General features: G+C 39.3%; 1 protein-coding gene across 1 annotated transcript; it reads right to left on the bottom strand.

Moving 5' to 3' along the window:
• Window positions 1-6: 6 nt before the first annotated feature.
• Window positions 7-15,835, bottom strand: alox12 (arachidonate 12-lipoxygenase). Its single transcript, XM_072687726.1, has 15 exons — window positions 15,727-15,835; window positions 13,275-13,418; window positions 11,392-11,593; window positions 8,955-9,036; window positions 7,122-7,244; window positions 6,854-6,960; window positions 6,381-6,553; window positions 6,126-6,269; window positions 5,181-5,384; window positions 4,408-4,494; window positions 3,695-3,864; window positions 2,622-2,743; window positions 2,379-2,479; window positions 1,954-2,124; window positions 7-1,347 (listed from the first exon to the last, which is right to left on the bottom strand). The coding sequence occupies exons 2-15, from the start codon at window positions 13,416-13,418 to the stop codon at window positions 1,168-1,170; spliced, it is 2,010 nt and encodes a 669-aa protein (XP_072543827.1). The 5' UTR covers window positions 15,727-15,835; the 3' UTR covers window positions 7-1,167.
• Window positions 15,836-23,425: the final 7,590 nt, after the last annotated feature.

Genomic DNA, 23,425 nt, shown 5'->3' with positions numbered 1-23,425 from the left:
TACCATGTGGTTTTTATTTCATACATAAGAAAAGTTCACAGCATTTGTTGTTCTCAGTGTTCATATTATAGAGAGTTCTAAACATTTTTCTCTTGTTTATGGTGTACTGTATGGTGTTTAATCTTAGCATAAAGTATTTCCAAGATAGTTATGTATCGATGATGTGTAAGATCCTCAAATCTAAAAACTAAAGCAATTCTTTACCACAAAATACTTCCCACACCCATTTTATGAAATGTTAATATTGCAGTGATGGCAAGAAGACATTTATGCATATAAAAAAAAAAAAAACAACTGAACCCCTCAGAGTAATTGCCATTTCCTGATTTCTCTATTACTGCACAACTGTCACACTGAATACTTTCAGATCTTTAAACAAAACACGCAATGAAACAAATAGATCCTTAGAAACAAATAGATGCCTTATCAAGTAAGGCAGCAAACCCCCTGGTACCACCACCATGTTTGAAAGTTGGTGTGATGTTCCTACTGTGAAATGCAGTAGTTGTCTTGCACCATAGTGTAAGACTGGATTTATGCTGATCTGTCCATACAACTTCACACAAGCCTTAAGGACCATCATCCTGTTTTGTATTTTAGAAGAAAAAAGCGTGCAGGGGTAAATACTTTCTCAGCACTGTTAGTGGTATGTTTGTGAAATGCTGACTACACTCGCTGTGTGCTGAGGCAAGGAAGGGGAACTCGAGAAACCTGGGCTGTAGTTCTGGGCAGCCACCCGCCCCCCCCAAAAAGACCCCCAACCCACAAATCTTCCTCATGAGAAAGTAGAAGGGGAAGAAGAGTGTTTTATAGGGTATGTTATAATGCAGAGAAGTAGTCGGGGTGTCGCCCTTCTCCCAAACTTTAGTTAATTCATTACTCCATTTATGGAGGCTCTGAAGGTATGTTACTTTTTCCATACTGAAGGAACAGTCATGTAGTCACTGTCAAATCAAAACTCGCACTGTTAAATCAACACTTCTTTGAAAACATCCAGCCTTTGGATTCTGTGAATTTCATAAGTCGAAATGTAGTTAAATGCTACATTACCTTACAAATTAAGAATGTCTTTTTCTCCTCCTGACAAATTCGGAAGTTTTGTTCCGACAGCGATGATATGCTGTACTCAAATAGGGTAAATGTTCCAACAGAGGTACACAGGTTTCTTTATATAGTAATGCTGTTCTCTATTTGACTGGGACACAGATAGAGATACTGGAGGTCCAGGCCTTCATTCTGCTCAACAATCTGCTCATCAATGTCCTTCAAATCCTGCCTGAAGCTTTCAATCACCTGTAAAGCCTCCGGCTCAATGAAGAACTGCTCTGCGTACTGCGCCATGGGGATCTGAGCAGGTGCATGAGAGAGTGAGAGAGAGATGGAGGATGGAAATAAAATATGGCAAACAGTGTATTAAGAAAGTGAATAGATCAATAATTGAATTGAATATGTTAATGCACATTTACATTTACAGCATTTAGTGGACGCTCTTATCCAGAGCAACTTACAAGGTTACTTGTATTACAGAGGTGGGCAACGTAAATGTTGAGTCTTGCCCAAGGACCCTTACTGGTGTAGTGCAGCACCCAGTCACCTAGACCGGGAATCGAACCCAGGTGATGTGGGAGCTCACTGGCAGATAGTGGTGTTATCTGTTGCGCCACACCAATACAATACTGTATTGGTGTAACATTGTTACATTGGTTTTAATGTATGCTGTTACATATTCAGACTGCAAGTTCATTGAATGAATATGGTGTGCCGTTTATTATAATAATCCAGACAAACCCTGTTTATTACATTTAACATTTAATTCACCAATCATAAAACCTATTGTTTTATAGCTATACAGTTACAGTACAGCATAGTAACTGTACAGTTATTCTGTAAAGGTATTGAAGGTAAGGAGATGTAACAGGTGTCCTTAACTATTAAGTAGACATATTGACTCACTGCATCTGGCTGAGCCCTTCCTAGATGCCATGTGATTGCCATCTGCACACATGACTGGCTGATGTCCGGCAGTGTATCCATGATCAGCCCCATAGTGACCGCATCCTTGTCCTTGGGTGGAGGCTGGCGCATGGTGCAAGGGGTGTTGGGTACCCACGCACACCAATCAAACTGGTTGAAAAAGACAATATGAACAATGTGAATTAAATACACTGAAAAACTGATAAGCTGTCCTTTACAACGTTATGTGAACGTTTCATTATGAATGGACCTGAAAGGACCCGTCATAAAATCTCTTTACAATTTGTTATGATTTTATAGACACAAGCGTTTCTTATCAAATACTCATTAATGCACATGATGCTGTAAAGATCCAGTATGGGGAAGTGGTGTTGGTCCTGTGTTACAAAACAGAGGTCACCTACCTGTCCATTGTTGGTTGCTGCATGTTGAGCCGTGGTTGTGAAGATGGTAACACTCAGTAGAGTGACCAGCTCTTCTTTTCTCTTCAGTTCATTAGGCAGCCCTGTCAAACGTGAAATGCAGGAATATATTCATTACTCTGCACAGGGATAAACAAAGTGATGCCAGGTAAGAACTGGGCTCCAGATATACTAGTCTGACACCAATGCTGGACAGTGTGCAGCTTATTTGTTTTAGGAACTGACCAAACTCTGGCACTTCTACAAAGCCTTCATCAACTATGTCTTTAATCCACGCCTGCAGTTCAGAGTCTTGCTCTACTTCACTGTCGCTGCTGTAATACAGAGACACCATGCTGGAGACATACCTGTGGAAATAAGAGAGAAACAGTGGGGAGAAAGGGAGATCAGTTTATAGGTATGGCAACAAAAAAAAAACACCCCTCTACAACATCCTGCAAAGTTATCTGTTTCTGAGATGCTTCACCCACTGTCACAGTCACATCAGAATATTATGACTACCCCTGGTTTGCAATTAACTCGGCCTGGGATGTCACGGATGCCATGTGACAGGGGTTGCCGCACATCTAATTAAGCGAGCACACAAGTCAGTTGTAGCAGAGTGCAAAATCATTGTCAGGGGCAAAGGAAACTTTAATTTAACTGATGCCCAAAAAGACTTAGGATGTTCTAGAGTGTACTGAGAATGGACGCCTCGCACATTGAGTGCCTCTCAGCGGCATAGCCATTGATGCCAGAGAGGAACAACAACTCCAGTGAGTGGTACAGAGCAATCGGTGCGCCACTGTGGACTAATGAACCTCTATAATGAACAGCTTCCGTCACCCAACACAGTCCATGCCACGACTTCTCACTAGCATCATCCGAGCAAAGGGTGGTTGGACCCACATTAGGTAGGTGGTCATAATATACTATAATAATAATAATAATAATAATAATAATAATAATTAAATAATTTTGGCTTTTTTTTTTTTTTCATCCCACTGCATCCCCACTGAAATGTTCTGTTTTTAAATCCTACATTGAGTGTCTCTGCTAAAGTAACTCATATATGCAATATGGTGCATATTTTTTAGATGACCACAGAGCATAAGGACAATTAACCTGTTTTTTTACCCAATTTTATCAGTGATGCTTGCCACTTGCTGCAATGTTTATTTTTAGTATTATTTACCTCCGTTTAAGCATATCAACACTGCGCATACACTTTCAGGAGACACATTTTGGTTCACTGCTGCTTTTGGATAGTAAATAACATTTACAATGACAGGGAGCAGTAATACACAAAGGACTCTCACTTGCGAATGGCATTCCAGAGCATAAGAGCGTAGTCTCTGTAGAAGTAGTTTTTGAGTTCTGTAACACCACGGTCCAAGAAGTCTAAGGGGGGCTGGAGAGAGCGATAGGTCAAGATTTTATACTCTCGCTGAGCCAGCACCAGCAACCCATCCCCACCTGTGGACACCACCTGCAGAGAAGACGTCAGTTCATACAAAACATTACTTCCTGATAAAACACATACACAAATGTCAAATATCATCTACAATCAACATTAAACAATTTTATTACATCAACACTGCTCTTTCTCTTTCAGCCAACTTACTTTTGTCAATTATTGTGTTGATGTAATCCATGTTATTTAGAACATGCAGAACATCATGTTAACAATTAAAATAAGGTAAATCTGGTGCATCATTTTTCTGTTTGAATGGCCTCTAAGGCCTAATTTAGCACAGAATGTGGTTTGAGCAAGCACTACAGGAAACTACAGGCCCAGCTTTACAGCACAGACCTGCCATTAAGAAATGATGCACTAGATGGTGCTGCACCTTCACAATCAGAGCATTTCACACACTAGGAGATAAACCTCTCTCACACCTTTTCTAAGACAAATGTACTTTCTAACCGGATCACAAATGCTGCCAGGCATTACACTGCTAATATATCATTTTATTCAGGCCACTGTGGTACTGTGTTTTTAAGCTGATGTTCAGAAAAAAAGCTGGCTTACCCTTTTGAAGATGCCATCAGAAGAGATGAGCTGTGTTCGCCCACGACAGTTTATTTCCAGAGTGTACTTCAGGTGAGGTGTGAGCAGCTGCAGCAGAAGAGAGAGAGATCAAGAGAAAGAATGTATTTGCTTATTGCTTCACTGTGGAAGTTCATTATTTGCCCATATATAAAACACAACCATAAAACAGAACTAAGCATGTAATCTAATGTAATATGTTTTATTTTTGTGCAAATAATGTTCTTTAATAAGAAATAATCTTTCTTTTTTAGGTGTACACAAAGTATGCTTGACTTCATGTGACATGAGATTTTAAGGGTCATATTTTTCCCTTAAGGGTCCACTCGTGACATTTGAGCTTATGAGGCAAAAACATTGGTCATTTGATTTTACACCTTTTCCAATTTCTCCTTTATGTTACTGTGCTTTTAAGACTAAAACATGTAAATGAGCTTTGTTCCTACTGGCTGGCCTTTAATGTGCCTCATTCAAAAAGCAGTACAGACTGAAACACTATTTCTTACCTCAGTGTGAATTAGCACTGAATAGGGGGATATGTGTAAATATGCTGGTTTGTGTGACATCACTAAAACTAAATAATCAGTTTTTTTGCAGAAATTTAAAAAATATATATAGACTTGAAAGTGAACACTATTTTCTGAAACTTTGAAAATGTCTTTTCTATGATGTGGGCCCTGGAGTAGTGTTAATGCTCTGAAAGACTTAAATGGACTGTTTTCATCATATTTGTAACTGATGCCCTTCATGCTTACCTTATATATAGGGTGGACTGCAGGCAGCTGCCGAAGTGTGGACACACAAATCACCTCCACTAACAGGTGAGTGCGAAGCAGGTGGGACAGAACCTGGAACACCTGGAATTCAGCGTGACGGATCCACATTTTAGCCAACAGCCAGGCAAGGGGTGGGTCGTTAGGGAGGAAGATGGGTGTGTCCTTGTTTGGATTCTGCTCCAGCTGAGGATAGAAGGTGAGAACTAATTTAGCAATCAAATGATCTCATCATGTCTGTGCAATGTGTGTATGCGTGGATCTGCAAACTACAATTTGTACTTTACCTTTCTGAGAAGGCCTTACAGTAGATGTAAGATAAGGACAGTTTTTGCATTAAGCCAAAAGAGCATTAGCGATGTCAGGTACTGATGTTGAATGATTAGTTCTGGATCACAAACACCACTCCAACTCACCCCACACATACTTGATGAAGGTCAATTACTCCAGAGGACACAGTTTTATTGCTCTACAGCCCAACACAGGGGGGCTTTACATCTCTCTAACTAGTGATGGACGTTGAGCATGATGACCTTAGACCCATGTAAGGTGTTTAACCACGACAAACCACCAGCCTCAGTGTGTCTAGACACGACTTCCGCAAGTCTATGGAAGTGAACTGGAGTTTGGTTAAGATCTAGTGACTATGAAGATCATATGATTTACATCTTTTTCATTCTCATCAAACCATTCCATGAGCAACAAAGCACTTGTGCCTTGTGGTTGGGGTGCATTGTCATCTTTGTTATGCCACATATGTTTTTGTCCTCTTGTAGAATAATTCCATGTCTCAAAAGATCTGTGATGGAGTTCAACACTCAACTGCTTCACACTTATTTAACACATGCTTTCAACCACAGTCTATCTGTTGTTAGCTCAACATCACATGCCTTGGATGTGTCCTAATATTCTTAGTGAATGTATTACCTGTATGGCGATAGGAATGAGGCCTTTCTCAGGATGCTCGTAGAGTAAGCACAGAGGAGCTGCTATGTACTGCTTCATCTTTCTAATCACATTTGAGGGGACGCCATCTATTATAGCGTGGTCAACCAGAAACACATTTCCAGCCTTAGAGAGAAAGAGAGAGAAAGATACTAAGTATACCAGCAAAGAAGCACATTAGTATTATTAGCACAATATCATCCAACAAGCCACTGCGGAGGGTTAAGTGAACTCAACCTTGAGCTCTTTGTCCAGGGTGGTGTTGGGGCTTAGAAATTCCTGCACCATGTCTCCAGAGACATGAAAGTTAGACGGTATCTTCTTGACCCTCTGAATCATCCTTGGGTTGCAGCCATTCAGGAACTGATAGCCAAAAAACCAGTCCTCCTTCCAGTGATCCATAGTGTACTCTAATTACAAAGAGTTCTTTACATTATCAACGTTTAGAAGATGTTCTAAGTGACTTACAGAAGCCTGCTTTCTTGTATGCAACACTGGGGATTATTAATATCAATAGAAATGTTGAAAATCAAGCACCAAGTGACATACAAAAAGTAGTGGGCCATGGTATTAAGGGTTGTGCTGATATTTGTTATGATATTAGTTATGTTTTGATGATTATTAGGATTACTTTTTAATTATACTTTTTTATTGACAAAATCAATAAATACATTTTTGGCACAAAATAGGTGAAGTCATAGCTACTACACCAGCAATAGGACTCTTCAGTTTCCAAAATATGCGTTTAAAATCTTCCAGATCATTCCAGGATTTCCCAAACCGGATGGCCAGCTTCTTCAGAGAAAGCTCTAAAAGCCTGAGGAGGAGAGACAAGCATGTGTATCACTTTTGTTGCTGAATTAAGATTGAATAGGCAGATAGATAAACGTGTTGGTTCACAAAAAACACAAACCAGCTGTGCTGAAGCTTAGTTTAACTAAGACTGGGGAGTGAAGTGTTAGAAAATGCAGTACACACGCGTAATGAAGTGATCCCTCAAAGTCACTGCGCTTCTCATTGGCAAAGCGGTCATCCTGGGGCAGGTCTGCCTCTGATTTGGCATCAATGCATTTGGGAATACCTGGAGCCCATGCCAACCATCTAACAAACAATAAACCATACAGACCATGGATAAACAACTTTGATGATGCGGATGGCAAATATAATTTCATACTCCAGTCCAAACTAGACATCAGCACTCTCACACTGTGTAAAGAAATTTGTATACATGTGTGATCTGCCCTGTTCCTAAATAGGCCTGTACTCCACTGTAGCCTTGCTGTAGTCTTGGCACTGTACACCATAGCCACAGAACATCCAGAACACTTGTATTACCTCTTATTTTTTCTATCTTGTAAGAGATGCATTTTGTAATTTTTGGCGATAGGAATGAGGCCTTTCTCAGGATGCTCGTAGAGTAAGCACAGAGGAGCTGCTATGTACTGCTTCATCTTTCTGATCACATTTGAGGGGACGCCATCTATTATAGCATGGTCAACCAGAAACACATTTAGCCAAAGAACATCCAGAACACCTGTATTACCTCTTATTTTTTCTATCTTGTAAGAGATGCATTTTGTAATTTTTGCTCTGGAGTAATACTCTTTGAATTGAATATGATGCATCTCTGACAATCTCCCTCCCTCCCTCCCTACCTCACACCCTTATTTCTCATGCAATGCTTGTTATATCCCTGGCCTGCCACAATAAACTCTTCAGTTTAACACATCTCCAACTCATCAGAAAGGAGCAAGGCAGGGCTTGGGTGGCTGTATGCGGACCAGGAGGATTGCTTCAAAAGAATCCCTACACACAATAAAGTATTTTAAAAGTCTTCTACCTAGTTTTTATTAGAAAAATGTTGGGCTGTAGTCAAGACCGCTTTTGCTGTCTCTGGACTGGACTGAGGACTGAGTTCAAAAGAGGCCGAGAATTTACAAAAATCTTGTCAAGAAAAGAGCATTTCTTTAATACTTGAATCTCTGTAACAAGCTAAATGTTTGTGTTTAGTCTGGAGCTTCCATCATGTGGTAACATTCACTGCTATTAGCCTGATGCTGACATTAAGCTGAACCCTCCCAGGAGTGCTAGCAGAAATTAGCTAGCGTTTTTATCAGAAAAAAAATCCTTCTTATAAAAAATGAACACTGCAAGAAAGAAAATTCTTCTTTGGAACAAAACAGAGAACGTATATTAGCATGGGAAACTCTGTTGAGACTAATGACCTATTCAGGATCTGTTTTACCTGCAGAGGTGCGGTAAAAAAAAATTTACCACGTCAGTTTAATGATTGATTCACACAGTCATGAAATGTTCGCTATAAATGACAGAGATGGGAGTGACTCCTCGATTTACGCATCACATTCACACCAGATGAATCCTTGTGAAAGTTTGGTTTCTCCTCTCAGATGTCCCTCTGAAAATGTTGCATCATACATGTACATCACTTACTAAAGACTTGTACGTGTTTAATTTGGGCTCAGTGTTACTTATTACACTGGCTTTCACTTTCCCCACACATAGCCAACATTACATAACACCTGTTCAAGCTCTTCCATACTTGAGGAGAGTTGCAAAAACCTCCTTTTCCACAGGATGTGATGAAATATTAACTAGCTAATATGCCAATTAGCACAGGGCTCATTTATATAGATGGTATGTTTTATAGAAGGTAAATATATATATATATATATATATATATATATATATATATATATATATATATATATATATATAGTTAATGGCTGCCTTTATGGAAAATACTCAGCAAACACAGTTTAGTCACACGTGATGACTGTGCACAGAACTCACCTGTATGTTTTCTGTCTCTGCTGTAGCTCCGCATTCCTGTGAGCCAATTCCTCTGGCAATACTTCATCACTCAACTTCTTCGCTGTGAGAGGAAGACAGAGAGGTAGTTGTCTGCTCTTTAGTGTTACATTCCTCGCATATGTATACCCATTTTAAATCGGTGTGTTAAATTCGGTTTGGGCAAAACTTAATATTAATTTCATATATGGGTTATAGTTCAGAGAGAGAAAGAGAGAAAGAGAGAGAGAGAGAGAGAGAAATATGCTTTATATTTATATATGACTAGCAGGTGCATACAGTGAATGTAAAGGGAATTCACTTTCATTTTGAAAAACAATGATTAATAGTTTTCCAATTGTTCTACAGCAAATAGTTGCTCGGTTGTATGCTAACAGTATTTCTAGCTGCCAGTGCTGATTGGCTGGTGGGCTAACTCACTGATGAATAAATAAATGTTTACTATATAAGGGACGGTTACTATAACTGAATATGAAAACAATAAAAATATGATAAACGGAATAACATTGTATGCTGTTCTGTGTAAGGCATGTCTCTGCAAATACTACAGTCCATATCCTACATTTTACTTCATTTTCCACTTAAAGGTGTTAAATGTACAGTAAGTAACATTCTTCCATCTCATTTCTTGTTAATTGTGCTGGATGGTTTTTCACATTCACTTTACTTGCTCACTGCTGCAAGGTTGGCCTGGATTGTAACTATACCACAGGACAGATTGGGGAAAATGCTCTACTGACATTTAAAGGCCTGTTCAGCAGGGATATTAAAGCTGCTAATGAGGCTTACTAATAGATAGCAGAGTAAAATGTGCATTATTTGACATCCTTTGTTGCAGCACTATTAAAATCTGCTCTAGTGATTTAAAATGATCTCATAACCTGTTCTACTTATTTGATCATTTTTATTTTATTATATATTGCTCTAAAGCTCACAGAAATCTTAAAGACAGTCATACATCATTTTACATGACAAATTTACAGCTTTTGTTGCAAACATTTTCATCCTGGTTTGGTTTCAGAACCTGAAAAACAAACCCTCTTTAAAGGTAAAGGTGCATGTATTTGTTTCTTTGGTTGTACACACACACACACTAGTGAATTAGGGGCAGTGAGCACACACACACACCGTGAGCGGCCAACTCCAGCGTCCGGGGAGCAGAGAGGGTGAAGGGCTTTGCTCAAGGGCCCAACAGTGGCAGCTTGCCGAGCCTGGATATTGAACTCACAACGTTGTTATCAATAGCCCGGAGCTCTAACCGCTGATCATCGCCATCACTGCCTCTTTAAATACTTGTTGCACATCAGCAAGTGAGGTAAATATATCTATACATCTTTTCCATATAAAACTAGAAAAGCAGTAAAGATGCAAGCTCTGAATTGCCAGTTTAGGCTGTTGACTTACTTCCGAAACCTTAAATGTAAAGTTAGAGAAAATATGCGTTTGGCCAAGTGCTTGACCCACTCATAAGCATATAGTTTAGTTATTTGGAGATTTAGAAGTCATGGTCAGTGCTGACATAAGTGACACCAGAGACATTTTCTCAGGTCGTCTGAGCCAATCTGCTTATCTGATTCTGAATGTTGACTAAAGAGAAAGTGTTAAATACCCATAACAAAGACAGGAAAATACAAATCACTGCTAAGAAGAAAATGCACGACAGGCAAGGTTGTGGAATTGGTGTACCAACAGACAGGAAGGACTAGTCTAGCCTGAGTTTTCATGATTCATTCTGTTGTATTCTATCTGCACTTTTGTTCTGTAAATGTGTGTGGTATGCCTGTTGTTCTGTTGGGGGGAGGGGGTGGGGGGGTTGTAAATGAAGAACATTACCTAGGTACCATTTACAAAACGCCTGTTGTGGTTAGTGAGCATGCCATGCAAGTGTGGGCCTTACACCCTGCACGAGGCGCATCACGAGACTCATCTTACACCTCACCAACAATCTATTGCTATCTTGGCAGCGGAAAACACTGATGCGCCACTGACTGAAAACAACCTAGGCAGACATCAACAGTCAGACATTCATTGCTATCTTGACAGTGAATGAATAATTAAGAGACTAAGTACATGCCTTTTGGGTGTTTTGAGCCACGCAAGGCATACTTTTCCCATCGTTATGATAGCAACGACACATTGACACGCCCTAAATCCCTGTGTGTTGAATCAATCTTAATTGAGTCACTGTTGAGTGAATAACAGAGCTCCTTGTTTTCCAAACTAACTATTTTGTGCTGCTTCTTCATGTTTATGGCAACACTACATTGGTGTCAGAAGTGGAATCTTGCAGCAGAAGAAACTGAGCAGTGGATCTATACCTTGAATGGCTGGGGGAGAAGAAAAAGCTCTAAGGTAGGGTTTACAGAGTGCTACACCTGCCTACTGCCAAAACAAAAAAGGGGGTGTTGTTTAGACTGACCTGTGCCTTCCCGCACCTCCACTTTCACTTCCCCCACCAGCCAGCAGTAACACGGGAAGGTCTGGGTGCTGCCTCCTTCTTTAGGAGTGACCAACACATAGCGGCAAAACCAGTTATCCTCCACCCAGTACTTCTGCTTCTCCAAGCGCACCAGCAGCAAGCGGCCCAGAGGGGCCGAGCTCCGGACCGTGTAGTCATCAACCTAGGGGACAAAAAGAAGACATGTGCCACTCAAGGTTCAAATAAAAACAAAATGGATTATTATTATTATTGTTATTATTATTTTTATTATTATTATTATTATAACCATTTGCCAAGTTAATTAACAGCAGTCCTTCTGCCCTCTTCAGTTTTGTTGTAAATGAAGTAATTATGATCACCAGAATAAATAAACTATCACAGTAAATAACAGACTGAACTCAAGAATTTAAATCACTTAGAAGCTGTGAATTTGTGGTAGTTACTGAATATTAACTGAACAATAAGCCTTAAAGCCTCTCATATCATAGAAAACCATGTGTTTATTTCTTTTTCACTTATTGAAAATAAAGTTTGCTACTGTTTGTATACATTGTAGCACAATATCCATGCAGTATGTATGAAGCTAATCTGCGAAGCCAGCCCATTGTAAATGTATTGTTTTTGTGATGGTATTAATTGAGATAACTACTGAAACAGCCACGTCCAAGACATTTGGTATTTCGGCATGACCGTTTCAGTAACAAAATGGAATGTTCATTTATTTCTTAAAATAAACATAAAAAAGGGTTTCAGAACAGCTCTCTACCCAGTCCACATTCATATTACTTCACTACTAAACAATAAATGTAAAAAAATAATAATGAACTTTCAGACATATAGGAGCTTGTAGGAACTTTTTTTGTTGTTTTTTTGCAAAAAACAAAAAACAAAACAGTAAACCATAAAAACCAAATTATTACAATGTAATGTGCTGGTACTGAAATAACATAATTTCCTACTATAACACATCATTTCCCCACCCTAAAAAACAATCCAAATATGCACTACTTTAAGTATTATTACTGTAAATATACATCATTACCATGTTCACCATTTACTTCATACGTGACTAATTTCCCTGAGGGTACTCTATGGGATCAGTTTCGATGCAAATATCTATAGTAAAATGCTCTAGGAATATCCAAATCTAGTTTTCTACATGCAGTGGCTTTAATCAAATCAGTTATCCGTGTTGTGATATGACACAAAATAACTCATCTTGATCTTTGCAAAATTGTGCTTTGAAAAACTCTTTTTGCCCTAAAAGAGGCACCAAAGCTTATTTTTCTCTACATTGTTTATTTTTTTTCTGTTTCAGAATAGTTCTTTACTTAGGTCATACAGTCCATATATGGACATTAAGCCTCAAAAATGTAATGTATTTACTTATATCTGTATATACTCTGCCCAGTTTGGGGCCATCCACTCACACTAAAGTTATAAGGAATATACCAGCACAGACTGTTCTTGGATGGGGCAGGTACAGAAAAACATATACAAATGTCAACATTAAGAAAACAGAAGAAAGTGTTTGTAATATTCCACCCAATGGCAGGTGAGGAGTTCAGATTACACTGAGAATAATGGGACCTTAGAGGTCCAAAAATTACACAGGTACCACAAATGTCTCAACGTAGAAAAGAAAAGTGTAAGACTGGCCCTTTAAGAGCAATTACTTAATAAAAAAGCCTGAGTTATCAAGGCTGTACGCAGTTTCAAAAGCCATAGACAAAAGCTGACTGTGTGACATGATGAAGATCAAGATGAAGATTAAGATGAAGATTAAGATAATTATGACCTTATAAACATGATTATGAGAATTTCTACACCCTCTGTCCACCCTGCCACACACTCTTACTCACTGCGCCTCTGCAGAGGTCCAGGCCTGGGTTATCCAGAAGCGTTCGCTCACTCTCTCCTTTCTCGCCCACCAGAGTCACGTACACATAGTTGTTAGTGCCCGAGTACTCTGTGGTGCCTGTAGCCACTGTGACTGTGTACTCCATCTACATACACACAAACCACAGACACACAAATCATGTTAATACTCCCTTAACTCTCAGTCTGACCTTTATCTGCTACATCTGCAGCCTACAGCTGTTTATCGCACAGTGTTGGACTGAAAAACACACATAATAGAAGTCAGTGGGTAGATGCTTCAAGAGTGTTTTGAGTCAATGGGTTGTGTGTTCAGGGAAATGTTCATCTATCTTTATATCTCCTTCTTCTTGGTTACAATGTCACAGCGGGTCTGGAGCCTACATGCAGGGGCTCTGCCAGTGATTTGGGACACTGAGCAGAAATACTCATTTGATGTAAAGGTTCTTTAACAAATTAAAAGTCCTTTACACTCACACTGTTACACACGTTTCTTTATAGAAAATGTTTTTTTCTATGGCATCACTCAAACATAAAATAAACAAACTTACACACACACACAAGTGTCTATTAGCATTTTGTGTGCACTCCTCTGGATTTGATGACTGCCTCACACTGTTTTGGGATGTTTTCATAATGATGTTTTCTTCATATCGATTTAAATGAATTCATGCTTCTCTGTACTCCACAAATCTCAGACAACAATTGGATTTTTCTTCTCCACGCGCTTCTCAACCCCGCTCCACAGGTTCTCAATTCTTTTTATGTTTGCTGATTGTATCAGCAATGATGTCACCTGAATTCCTTCACTCCTCAAATCACTCGTCAGCTTAACCTGTTGGCATATCAAGCCATTTTTGTGACAATGCACCAGTAAAGAATGTGACACCTGAAGGCCTACACCTGAGTTTTGATTGTGTATCAGCGTATCAAACAACGATCAATCTAATTCTCAAATAAAGGACTGCAAAACTACAGAGTCACGCCTAAGTTCTCCTTTCACTATCCACTGTTTGTTTAGTGTGGTCAGATAAGAAGGGTCATGCATAATTCCATGACAGCTGTGTGCCTACACTCACTGGATATTTGGAGGAAATATCTACCAGTCAACTGAGAAAAAGAGCTAATATGTAATTATTAAAGACCCTGATGGGTCACTGCTCACTCATTAATGTTAAGGTCAATAAGACTGCTCTCTAAAGTGAATCCTTAAAAGGAATGGAGGACATGAATACTGCAATTTAGGGTGGATTGTATTTCTCCCTCTTGGCCCCTTGTCTTTGTCTGAAAAGAAACCAGTTCACGGTTAAACTGAGCTGAATAAAAGAACAGCAACGGCAGCCGAGAGCTAAGGAGTGATTTGTTTCACTGTTACTGTACGAACGTATCATCGACTATAAGCCAATACGTCTAAATAGCCGACCCAGTCTAATCTCATACTTTGTCTGCATCATGTTAAAATCTCGTTGCTCCAAAATAGCACTTCTGGACTTTCAATGAAAGTCAATGTAAAAAGATTTGTTTACAAATCATTTTTGGAGCATTTTTATTGGCCCCTTTATCATGAAATAGACACAATGTAAAGGACCAAGAATGGCATATTCATATTGTCAAAACATGAAAAAAATGACTGGAGATGAAGGTGCTACTTTAACATACTGTTACAGTAAGAACACATAATTACTACTGCATCATGTTGCACATTACCATACAATGAAAGAAAAAAAATGCTACTTCTATGTAACCCCCCAAAAATGTACTACTTTACTACTTACAAATTAATGATTAAGAATAATAATTAATTTCATTTACAGAGCACCTTTCATAAATGTAGCAGCTCAAAGTGTTTCACAGAAAAATACTAAAACATGTTATGTATCTGACATAAAACTAAGGAATAAGAGCCTAATGAATCCAATATAATCTCATATATATAGTATTATTACATACTGTTATGTGCTGTTATTGTGATAACTCACTATTCACTACTACAATATGTAATATATACACCATAAAATCAAAAATCTAATCTAAGGCAGTTGTTGCTGCAATACCTTATCATTTACTGTTACAACACATCATTTTTACTAAAAATATACATATATGTACTAATTCAAGTATTATATTTATATAATTCACCACATACTTGATCACATGGTCATGTATACCTGATCAGCAAAGTCACCTTTAGATTAGTTCTATGGAATCAATTCCAATGCAAATATCTATTTATAGCAAGATGCATTTGGAATATCCAAATGTAGTCTTCTACCTGCAGTGGTTTTAATCAAATCAGTAAGCAGTGTTGTAATATGACACAGAATTACAACATTGTTGCTTTCAAAAATCAACAAAGGCTTATTTTGCAAGCTTTAGTCCAGGCTCAGCCTGTCCCAGAAATTAAAAGTGTCCCAATAAAGAATGACAGTTATTTACCTAGCTGGATTAAAGCACCTTGAAGCAAATCAGGCTTTTCTTGGGCAGACTGTGTCCTTCCGCAGGTCTTTCTCAGCCCGGTCTTCTGGTCACTGCACTGCCCTGTCATCCAGCTGTGGAGTTCTGCATTCCAATATTTTTTTTCTGACTCCTTTATTACTTTGCCCCCTCCCCCTTTTCTCTCTCTCTCTCTCTCTCTCTCTCTCACTCTCTATCTCACACCCACACACACCCCTCCATGTAAATGACACTGACTCTGAGTCCTTTTTAAAGCTTTGATCTCCTGTTTGAGGAAGTGTACAGTCATAGATTACTAAATGACCACACAGGCAACATTTACAGCGAGATCTTTCTCAGAACTATGCAAATCTGTATATTTTGCACAGCCACACAACTTCCTTTAGCTTACACAACAACAGACAGACACACACACACATACACCGTTTCTACATTTCAGCAGAGCTCTTGGTGCAACTTTATATGTAATGTTGTGGTGATAAATAACGAGATATACGCCGCCACTGTCGGAAGGCAATGCATGTAATCTTTCTTCATCTCTCATTAGAAAAAGTCCGACATTTCAGTAACTTCACATTACTTCACACACTGAGTCTTTCATTTTGAACTATTAGGGTCCAATTATATTATTTAATGTAAAAGATTTTTAAAAACAAAACCTTTCTGGAACCTTTGAGAAACAGAGAGAAAATGTAGACTGTCTGGTGCTTCCTCAGGAGTTGTTTGAGGACCAAATTTGAAGTGTATTTTACAACAGTGTGTTTTACAGAGTAGTTCTTTGATGGCTCCAAAGAACTCCAAAGAACCCTTTATGTCTGGCTTTAAATCCTTGAAGAAAAAAAAATAAATTTCTGAAGTTCTCTGTCTTATTTCAGGACATCTGATTATGTTACGACTATGCACTGTTCCTCTATCGTGTGTTTCTGTGGTGAAAAACGCCCTAGCACAGGAAGAGCATGCACTTGCATGTGCATGAACTGAATGTAAACCCCTAAAGATTAGAAAACACCAGAAACAGACGAATAGTTGAGTTGCCTGTCTACCGGGAAGTCCTTCAGCTCTCCAGTGCTACAACACACAGCAACAGCAAACATACAGTCAATGTACAGTCAACACAGTTTGTGTTAAAATAACATTGTGTCACATTTGAACTCTCACAGTGCTGAATTAACACTAAAAGTGTTGATGTAACACTTGCACATTTGCTGTGTATCTGTTCAAAAGGATCCAGACTGCCCTTCTTAGAGGTGTTACTCCAGAGACAGGGCCGGAAGCAGTAAAAGCAGTTGTTTAAGGTCACCAAGACCTCCCAAGCTTTACATCGATCTCAATAGAGTAACATATCAGCAGTATATTGTGATAAACGGTGGTTGGTGGAACATAGTGAGTAACACTGCATTCCTTGTGGCAAATTAGAGTTCAGTTCTCAGACCAAGCGACACTTCAGAAGCAACCTTGTCCAAAAAAAAACCCAAAACTTTGTGCATAGAACAGAACTCTCTGAAGCAGCCACACATAAGCCTTAGATCACTGTACTCAATACCAAATGTGTAACGCCCCCCAGCACTGGGCTGTGAAGCAGAGGAACTGCATTCCCTGTTGTGATGGAGCTCCTCACTTCAGAAAATGAGAACCTTCACGATGAATAGTAGTGGTGATTGAGATTCAGAACCACCCATCCTACTCAATACCTGTCCTGCGTCCCCAGTGTCCCTTTTTTATGTTTGCCCTCTTTCCTTTTCTGTGAGGGTGTATTCATGCTCTGATCATGGATTACTTGGTTTTTGAGTGGGTGAACACTGCATCACACTTGGGCTACAATTGGTGCAGCCTTTTCAGAAATGTTACTCTGTTACATTTCACCTGTTCTCTTGCCTGTGTACAAGTGACTCTGTGGATATTGACACTATGGGTGGCAAGTCGCCTTTCACCACAGGAAAAGTTTCCTACTGTTCAACTATTTAATCAGGTCACAGTGCAAACTATACTTTCACTGAGCCACAATAGAGGCTTTCTGATATGATGCAAACCATGCAGAGTCCTTTGCCTGTGCAGTGTCATTTGCCTGTGGAGTGTCTTTTGCCTGTGCAGTGTCCTTTGCCTGTGCAGTGTCCTTTTCACCTCAGAACCACTCAAAACTGTCAATGTACTCAGCTCGCTTCACTGACTGAGGGAGCATTGAACCACCATAGGCAATACAATAGACAGATAGCTCCTCCTAAAATCTCACAATGGCTGTAATGTGAGAGAGGCCCAACCTGTCCTTCTGTTATGTAGACATCATCATCCCTTCAGACAAGCCTTTTGAGAAACTTCCACTGGTCATTTAGGCCGCTATGGACCTGTGAAAATATTTATAATAAATAAAAATATGTTCTGTAAGATTTTACATCAAATAAATCATTAACTAAGGACTTTCTTGCACTTTCTTTGTGTGTATTTTTCTTATCTCCCTTCACCTCTGATTAATGAGAGGCTTGCTTGGATTAATTGGGGTAGGAGCCAATAGCCATTAAAGACAGGAGCCAAACTGCTCACCAAAGGGAGGAGTCTGCTGTGGGGTTAGTGTGGGGTGGTTTTGGTGGCTTATGTTGGGGTTTGTAAAAACTCTGCCACCACACTCTAAATTTGCCTTCTAGGAATGGCTTGATTTGAGCCTCCTGGGGTTTTTCAAACTGGTAAGAGAGGTATACCTTGACATTTGGGTTTGAGGTAATGTTCAGTTCATGGTCCCAGTGTGGTACTGGCTTATGCAGCAGTGTTATGGTGTTTGATGTGTAGTCCTAATAAAGATGTACAGCTGTTCTTCACTTCTTTCTCCTGCCTTCATTGGTCCAAACAACATAAAATACTATGTTATTAGTCCCACAGTATGCTAGACCAGTGGTTCCCAACCCTGATCCTAGAGGTCCCCCTGCCCTGCATGTCTGACTGGTTCCTTTTGAACTTATGTTTGGTTTTACTGAATCTGGTGTTTTGGGATTAGTACTAAAAGGTGCATGCCTCCAGGTCCATGGATGGGATCTCATAATTGGAAGGGCCGGAGAATTCATTGTTGCTCAAGGAGAATCTTTCATTTCTTTAGGAAAAGTGGGTGGGGGTTTAAAAGGCTATTGTAAATGTGATACTTCTGTTCACACTTTGAAGACCCTGTGCTTGGGATTTTAAATTGACTCCATGTTAGTGGTTCCACAGTCTCTACACAATTTTTTACACATGTTTTTAGCTTTAAACAAGTCCTGCCTTCTCAGTCACTATTGGTCTACACACAACTGCCTCTATTACAAACACTGGTAAAATGACTTTCCACTGCAGTCTGAAAATATGCACAAATGTAAACATCACCCAAAAAAAAAATCCTGTGTCCCCAGTGTCTTTCCTTTTCTGTGAGGGTGTATTAATGCTCTGATCATGGACTACTTGTTTGAGTTTAATGTTACTCTGAATACAAACTGGTACATTTCACCTGTTCTCTTGCCTGTGTCCATGTGACTCCGTATTCTGACACTGTGGGTGGCAAATTGCCTTTCACCATAGGAAAAGTCATTCTCAAGTGGGTCTGAGGGATTTACTGTTGATCAAAAAAGTGCTGCATTTGCAGTAGAAGACATGAGATTCAAAGTGATTTTCATTAAAGCTAAATAATACAAATAAAAAAGCAGAGGGTAAAATGCAGAAAATAAGCGGCAGCTAAGCATGTCAGTTTTTCAAAGGTTTGAAGGACTTTCACTTGTTTCTCACTGCTCTACAATTGTTTCTTGAAGGAACTGAAAGTGGATGTTCTGCATAGCACATTTATGTTTAGCTTGTAGAGCCCTGTTGTAGGCTTGTGGATTTGGTAACTACTATATGTGGGGCACCTCCACCATCTTCTGGGAGGTGTGTGTGTGTGTGTCATGGAAACTAGTCAGTCATTTATAGTCTTAGAGCAGCACTTTAAAATATATTCTGTAGCTCATTGAAAGGCTGTGCAATGCTTTTAGAACTAGGCCAATGTGCTCTTGCTGTAATGTGTTGAATCAGCTGGAATGGTTTGGTGCTCTTACTTGGGGAAGTCCAGTTTAAAATGGTGTTGTAATCAACCCTGCAGGAGCTAAAAAGCATGGTGTTCTATAGATCCTGGGCCCTTATTATTCTGGCTATGTATTCATCCAGGTATTTGTGTTCCCTACCTTGACACAGCAAATAAGGGCCATAATCATCTGGCAAAAGACATATGTGCATTACTATGATAAGCAGTTTTATCTAGTAGAATATGGCCTAAAAGCATGCGTATCTTGACTAGAAGTGGACCAAGAGCTGATCTCAGCCATCCTACAGTTTCATGGTTTCAGTGTTCAGATGGTTCTGAAATCGTCATGATTCTACAGTGGGTGGAATTGTATTGAACACGTCACCATTTTTTTTAGTAAATACATTTCTAAAGATGCTTTTACCTGAAATTCTCACCAGATGAAAAACAAATATTGAACACACTTACTGAAATGTATTTAATACTTCATACGAAAGCCTTTGTTAGTGATGGCAGCGTCAAGACTCCTGTATGAAGAATCTAGCCGCTTGTGATCGCAGGTGTAATTTTGACCCATTCTTCCACACAAACAAACACTCTTTAAATCCTGAAGGCTCCTTCTATGAATTCTGAGCTTTAGTCCCTCGATAGATTTTCAATTAGATTCAGGTCAGATGATTGGCAGCTGATCTATTATTTTCTTGGCTGTGTTTGGAATCATCATCTTGCTGAAATGTCCACCCTCATTTCATCTTCATCATCCTGGCAGGTGGCAGCAGATTATCAAGAATGTCTTGATCTAGCTGTCTATTCTTCCTTCCTTCTTTGTCTAAATGTTTCAACATGCTTTTCCTTCAGCAATGGAGTCTTGCGGGGAGCCCCTGGTCATGGCTATTTTTTGGGTGAAAAGATGATCTTTGCACTTCTGGATTATGGCCCCAACAATGCTCACTGGAAACTTTAGTAGTTTAGAAATTCTTCTGTGACCAAGGTCTTGTGAACACTCACTGGGTTTACCCCTCATGAGATGTTTCTCATGTGGCACCTTGGTAATGAGACACCTTTTTATAGGTGTTCAGTTGAAGCAGCTGATATTAATTTGCACTAAGTGACAGGATTGCTTTATAATTGCTGATAGATTTCAGCTGGTGTTGTGACTTTCCATGGCTTTTTGCACCATGTGTCATTTCTCATTACACATAACTTGGTAACTATGGTTTGATGTCTTTGCATGTGTGGATTGGATGAGTTGCTATCAGCATCTGGTATGAAATTCATGTCAATAGCACTTTTAGAAATATATTTACTTAAATTAATGATGTGTTCAAACTTATTTCACCTGCTGTGTACAGATAACAGTCTTCAGCACAGCTTAAAAAATGTCTAAAATGAGGACTAGAGGACACGTCTGCAGTTTTCACTGAATGCACGTCTACTCTAAATACTGCAGCTCTTTTCAGCAAAACGTCAGAATAGGATTCTTACAGTACATATTTATGATGTTATATCTGAACCGGACCTTGGAGTACAGAGAGTTCTAACACAAGGCTAACTGAGGGAAAAGGCAGAGGCCTGCATTGATCATTTTCCATCTTCCACTGCCAAGGTCACAGTGATAGCTGTCTTGCCAGTGTACAGGGTGACGGCACCTTTTTAATCAATGTTGTTTCGGGTCAGCGGTAATTCTTGTGAGAGCACAGTATAAGTGTATCTCATCAACTGGTTACATCCTTTAAGTTTAAAAAGGTTCAAAGTTTCCACGTCTCATACAAAAATGGCTGAAGAATCATTCATCAAAAGGTTCTTTAGAAAAACCTTTAGCCCCTTTATCTTGAAGAGTGCACGTTGGGTCATATCTAATTTATCTACTAAGCAGCTACATTTGACATTAGCTACATTAGAAGGTATTTGAATGTGCCAAGTCCACATAAGTCATGTCCTGATGCATCCTTGGGTAACATGGGCAGAGCAAGAACACATGCTGTACTTGGCTAGATGTGAGCTTTTGACTGGGACTGATGATGTTTCAGAAGTCCACATGAACACAAGTACAGACAAGCCATGGTTAAGGAGGATTGCTAAAGTAACTGTTGTCTTGTTTGTCCCCACCTCTTCCTCCACTTCTCTCATTTCTCTCGTTGTTGGGTGTAAAGAGCCTTACACATGTGCTCTTTATCTTTGTTTATTCTTTATTTCTCACTGTTCCTACATTTGAATGTGAAACAACAGAAAATAAACAAGTATTTCACTGAACTTCTGGCTCTTAATATCTTAATTTAACTCAAGGTGGATCGGACATGGACGATGTTCATGTGTGGAAACACATCAAACATGCTATGTTTACACTTCACTGCCTTATTAACACAGTAAAGACTACATTAACTACATTAACAAATGGTAACATGCACAACTGTCTGTTGAAAAGAAACCTGGGTTAGTCTTACAGGCTTATGTTTTGTTCTTTAAAAAGGGCACTGAGGACACACTAGCTTCCACCAGGGTTAGGATGTTGTGGGCTGGGGATCATAGCAGGATCATAGCATTGTGTATCTGTGAAGGTAGAGGGGAGGGGGGGGCATTAATTACATTAATATATTAACATATCATTGCTGTCCAATAAAAACCTTGTATCTCCAAAATGGTGACCTTACAGAAGAAAGCAAAAACTTTGAATGGAAGCCATTGTAAAATAAGAGTTTGTTTCAAGTAATTTAGAGCATTTCTATTTCTATTATTTACACAGTCTACAGAAGCAGATACAGAGTTCAAACCATGGAGAAAACTAGACAGACAAAAATGGAGATACATGGTTTTCATTGTACAGCAGCAATATACACATTTACCAAGACCCATAAATAATCATAATAATCCATATGGACAAATCATCCTCTAATAAACATTGTTTTGATTTATTTCCATTTAATTTTTTCCCCCTCCTACAGTAAAGTTGTAAATTTGGACAGTGATGATTTACATCGGTGTTGAGACCATTTTTAGGCTATAGACAATATTCATCTTCTGCTGTCTCTCTCAAGCAGTTTGACCAATGGTTGTGTAGATGCAGGTGTATATATAGAGCAGTTATGGTGGAGAGAAGGGGAGAAGTGTTTTAGGCTGTGAAGATGCACTGATATGCACTGAACATGAGAACATGATTTTAGAGGCAAACAGTGACCTACTGAACATATTGCACAATTTAGGATTCCCAGCCAGACGCAATGTTTATCAAACCTTTGCGTAGTTACGCTTAATAGACATGCATGTGTCTGCGCTCCACTGGAATTCTCACCTGTCACATGCTTACAGCATCCTTCAGGTGTGTTGTGGTATCACGCAATGAAGAATGCTGATCTCCCATAACATTTCTCCCTTAAAGAGATCACCAATTTAAAACCATGACACTATTCTACATGAATCCACAAAAAATTGATAATTGGTGAGAGGCCTTTTAACCTCAACTCTGGTTGACCCACAAGACACACAGCATAAACACTTCAAGACTGTTCTCTCTCCTGGCACTTAGGTGGTGAAATGAACTTCCTGCAGCTGTCCAAACAGCGGAGTCCAGCTGTGTTTAAAAGCGGACTGAAGACCTCTCTTAGAAAAGCGTTTAAATGAACAATACATTTGCGCTGTTCAAAAAAGTCCTGCAAGCCTGGTGTTTTTTGT

The sequence above is a fragment of the Salminus brasiliensis genome, chromosome 9 (assembly GCF_030463535.1).
Source record: "Salminus brasiliensis chromosome 9, fSalBra1.hap2, whole genome shotgun sequence".
Taxonomy (NCBI): Eukaryota; Metazoa; Chordata; class Actinopteri; order Characiformes; family Bryconidae; genus Salminus; species Salminus brasiliensis.
This window is presented reverse-complemented; position numbering and strand designations above follow the sequence as displayed.

What these genes read in the sequence shown, in the direction of transcription:
- alox12 (XM_072687726.1), bottom strand. Translation starts at nt 13,418, where the DNA reads ATGGAGTACACAGTCACAGTGGCTACAGGCACCACAGAGTACTCGGGC. An exon ending in CCCTGGACAAAGAGCTCAAG is followed by an intron (nt 6,270 to 6,380) that starts GTTGAGTTCACT and finishes TTTCTCTCTAAG; the next exon opens with GCTGGAAATGTGTTTCTGGT. An exon ending in CAGCAACCAACAATGGACAG is followed by an intron (nt 2,125 to 2,378) that starts GTAGGTGACCTC and finishes TTTTTCAACCAG; the next exon opens with TTTGATTGGTGTGCGTGGGT.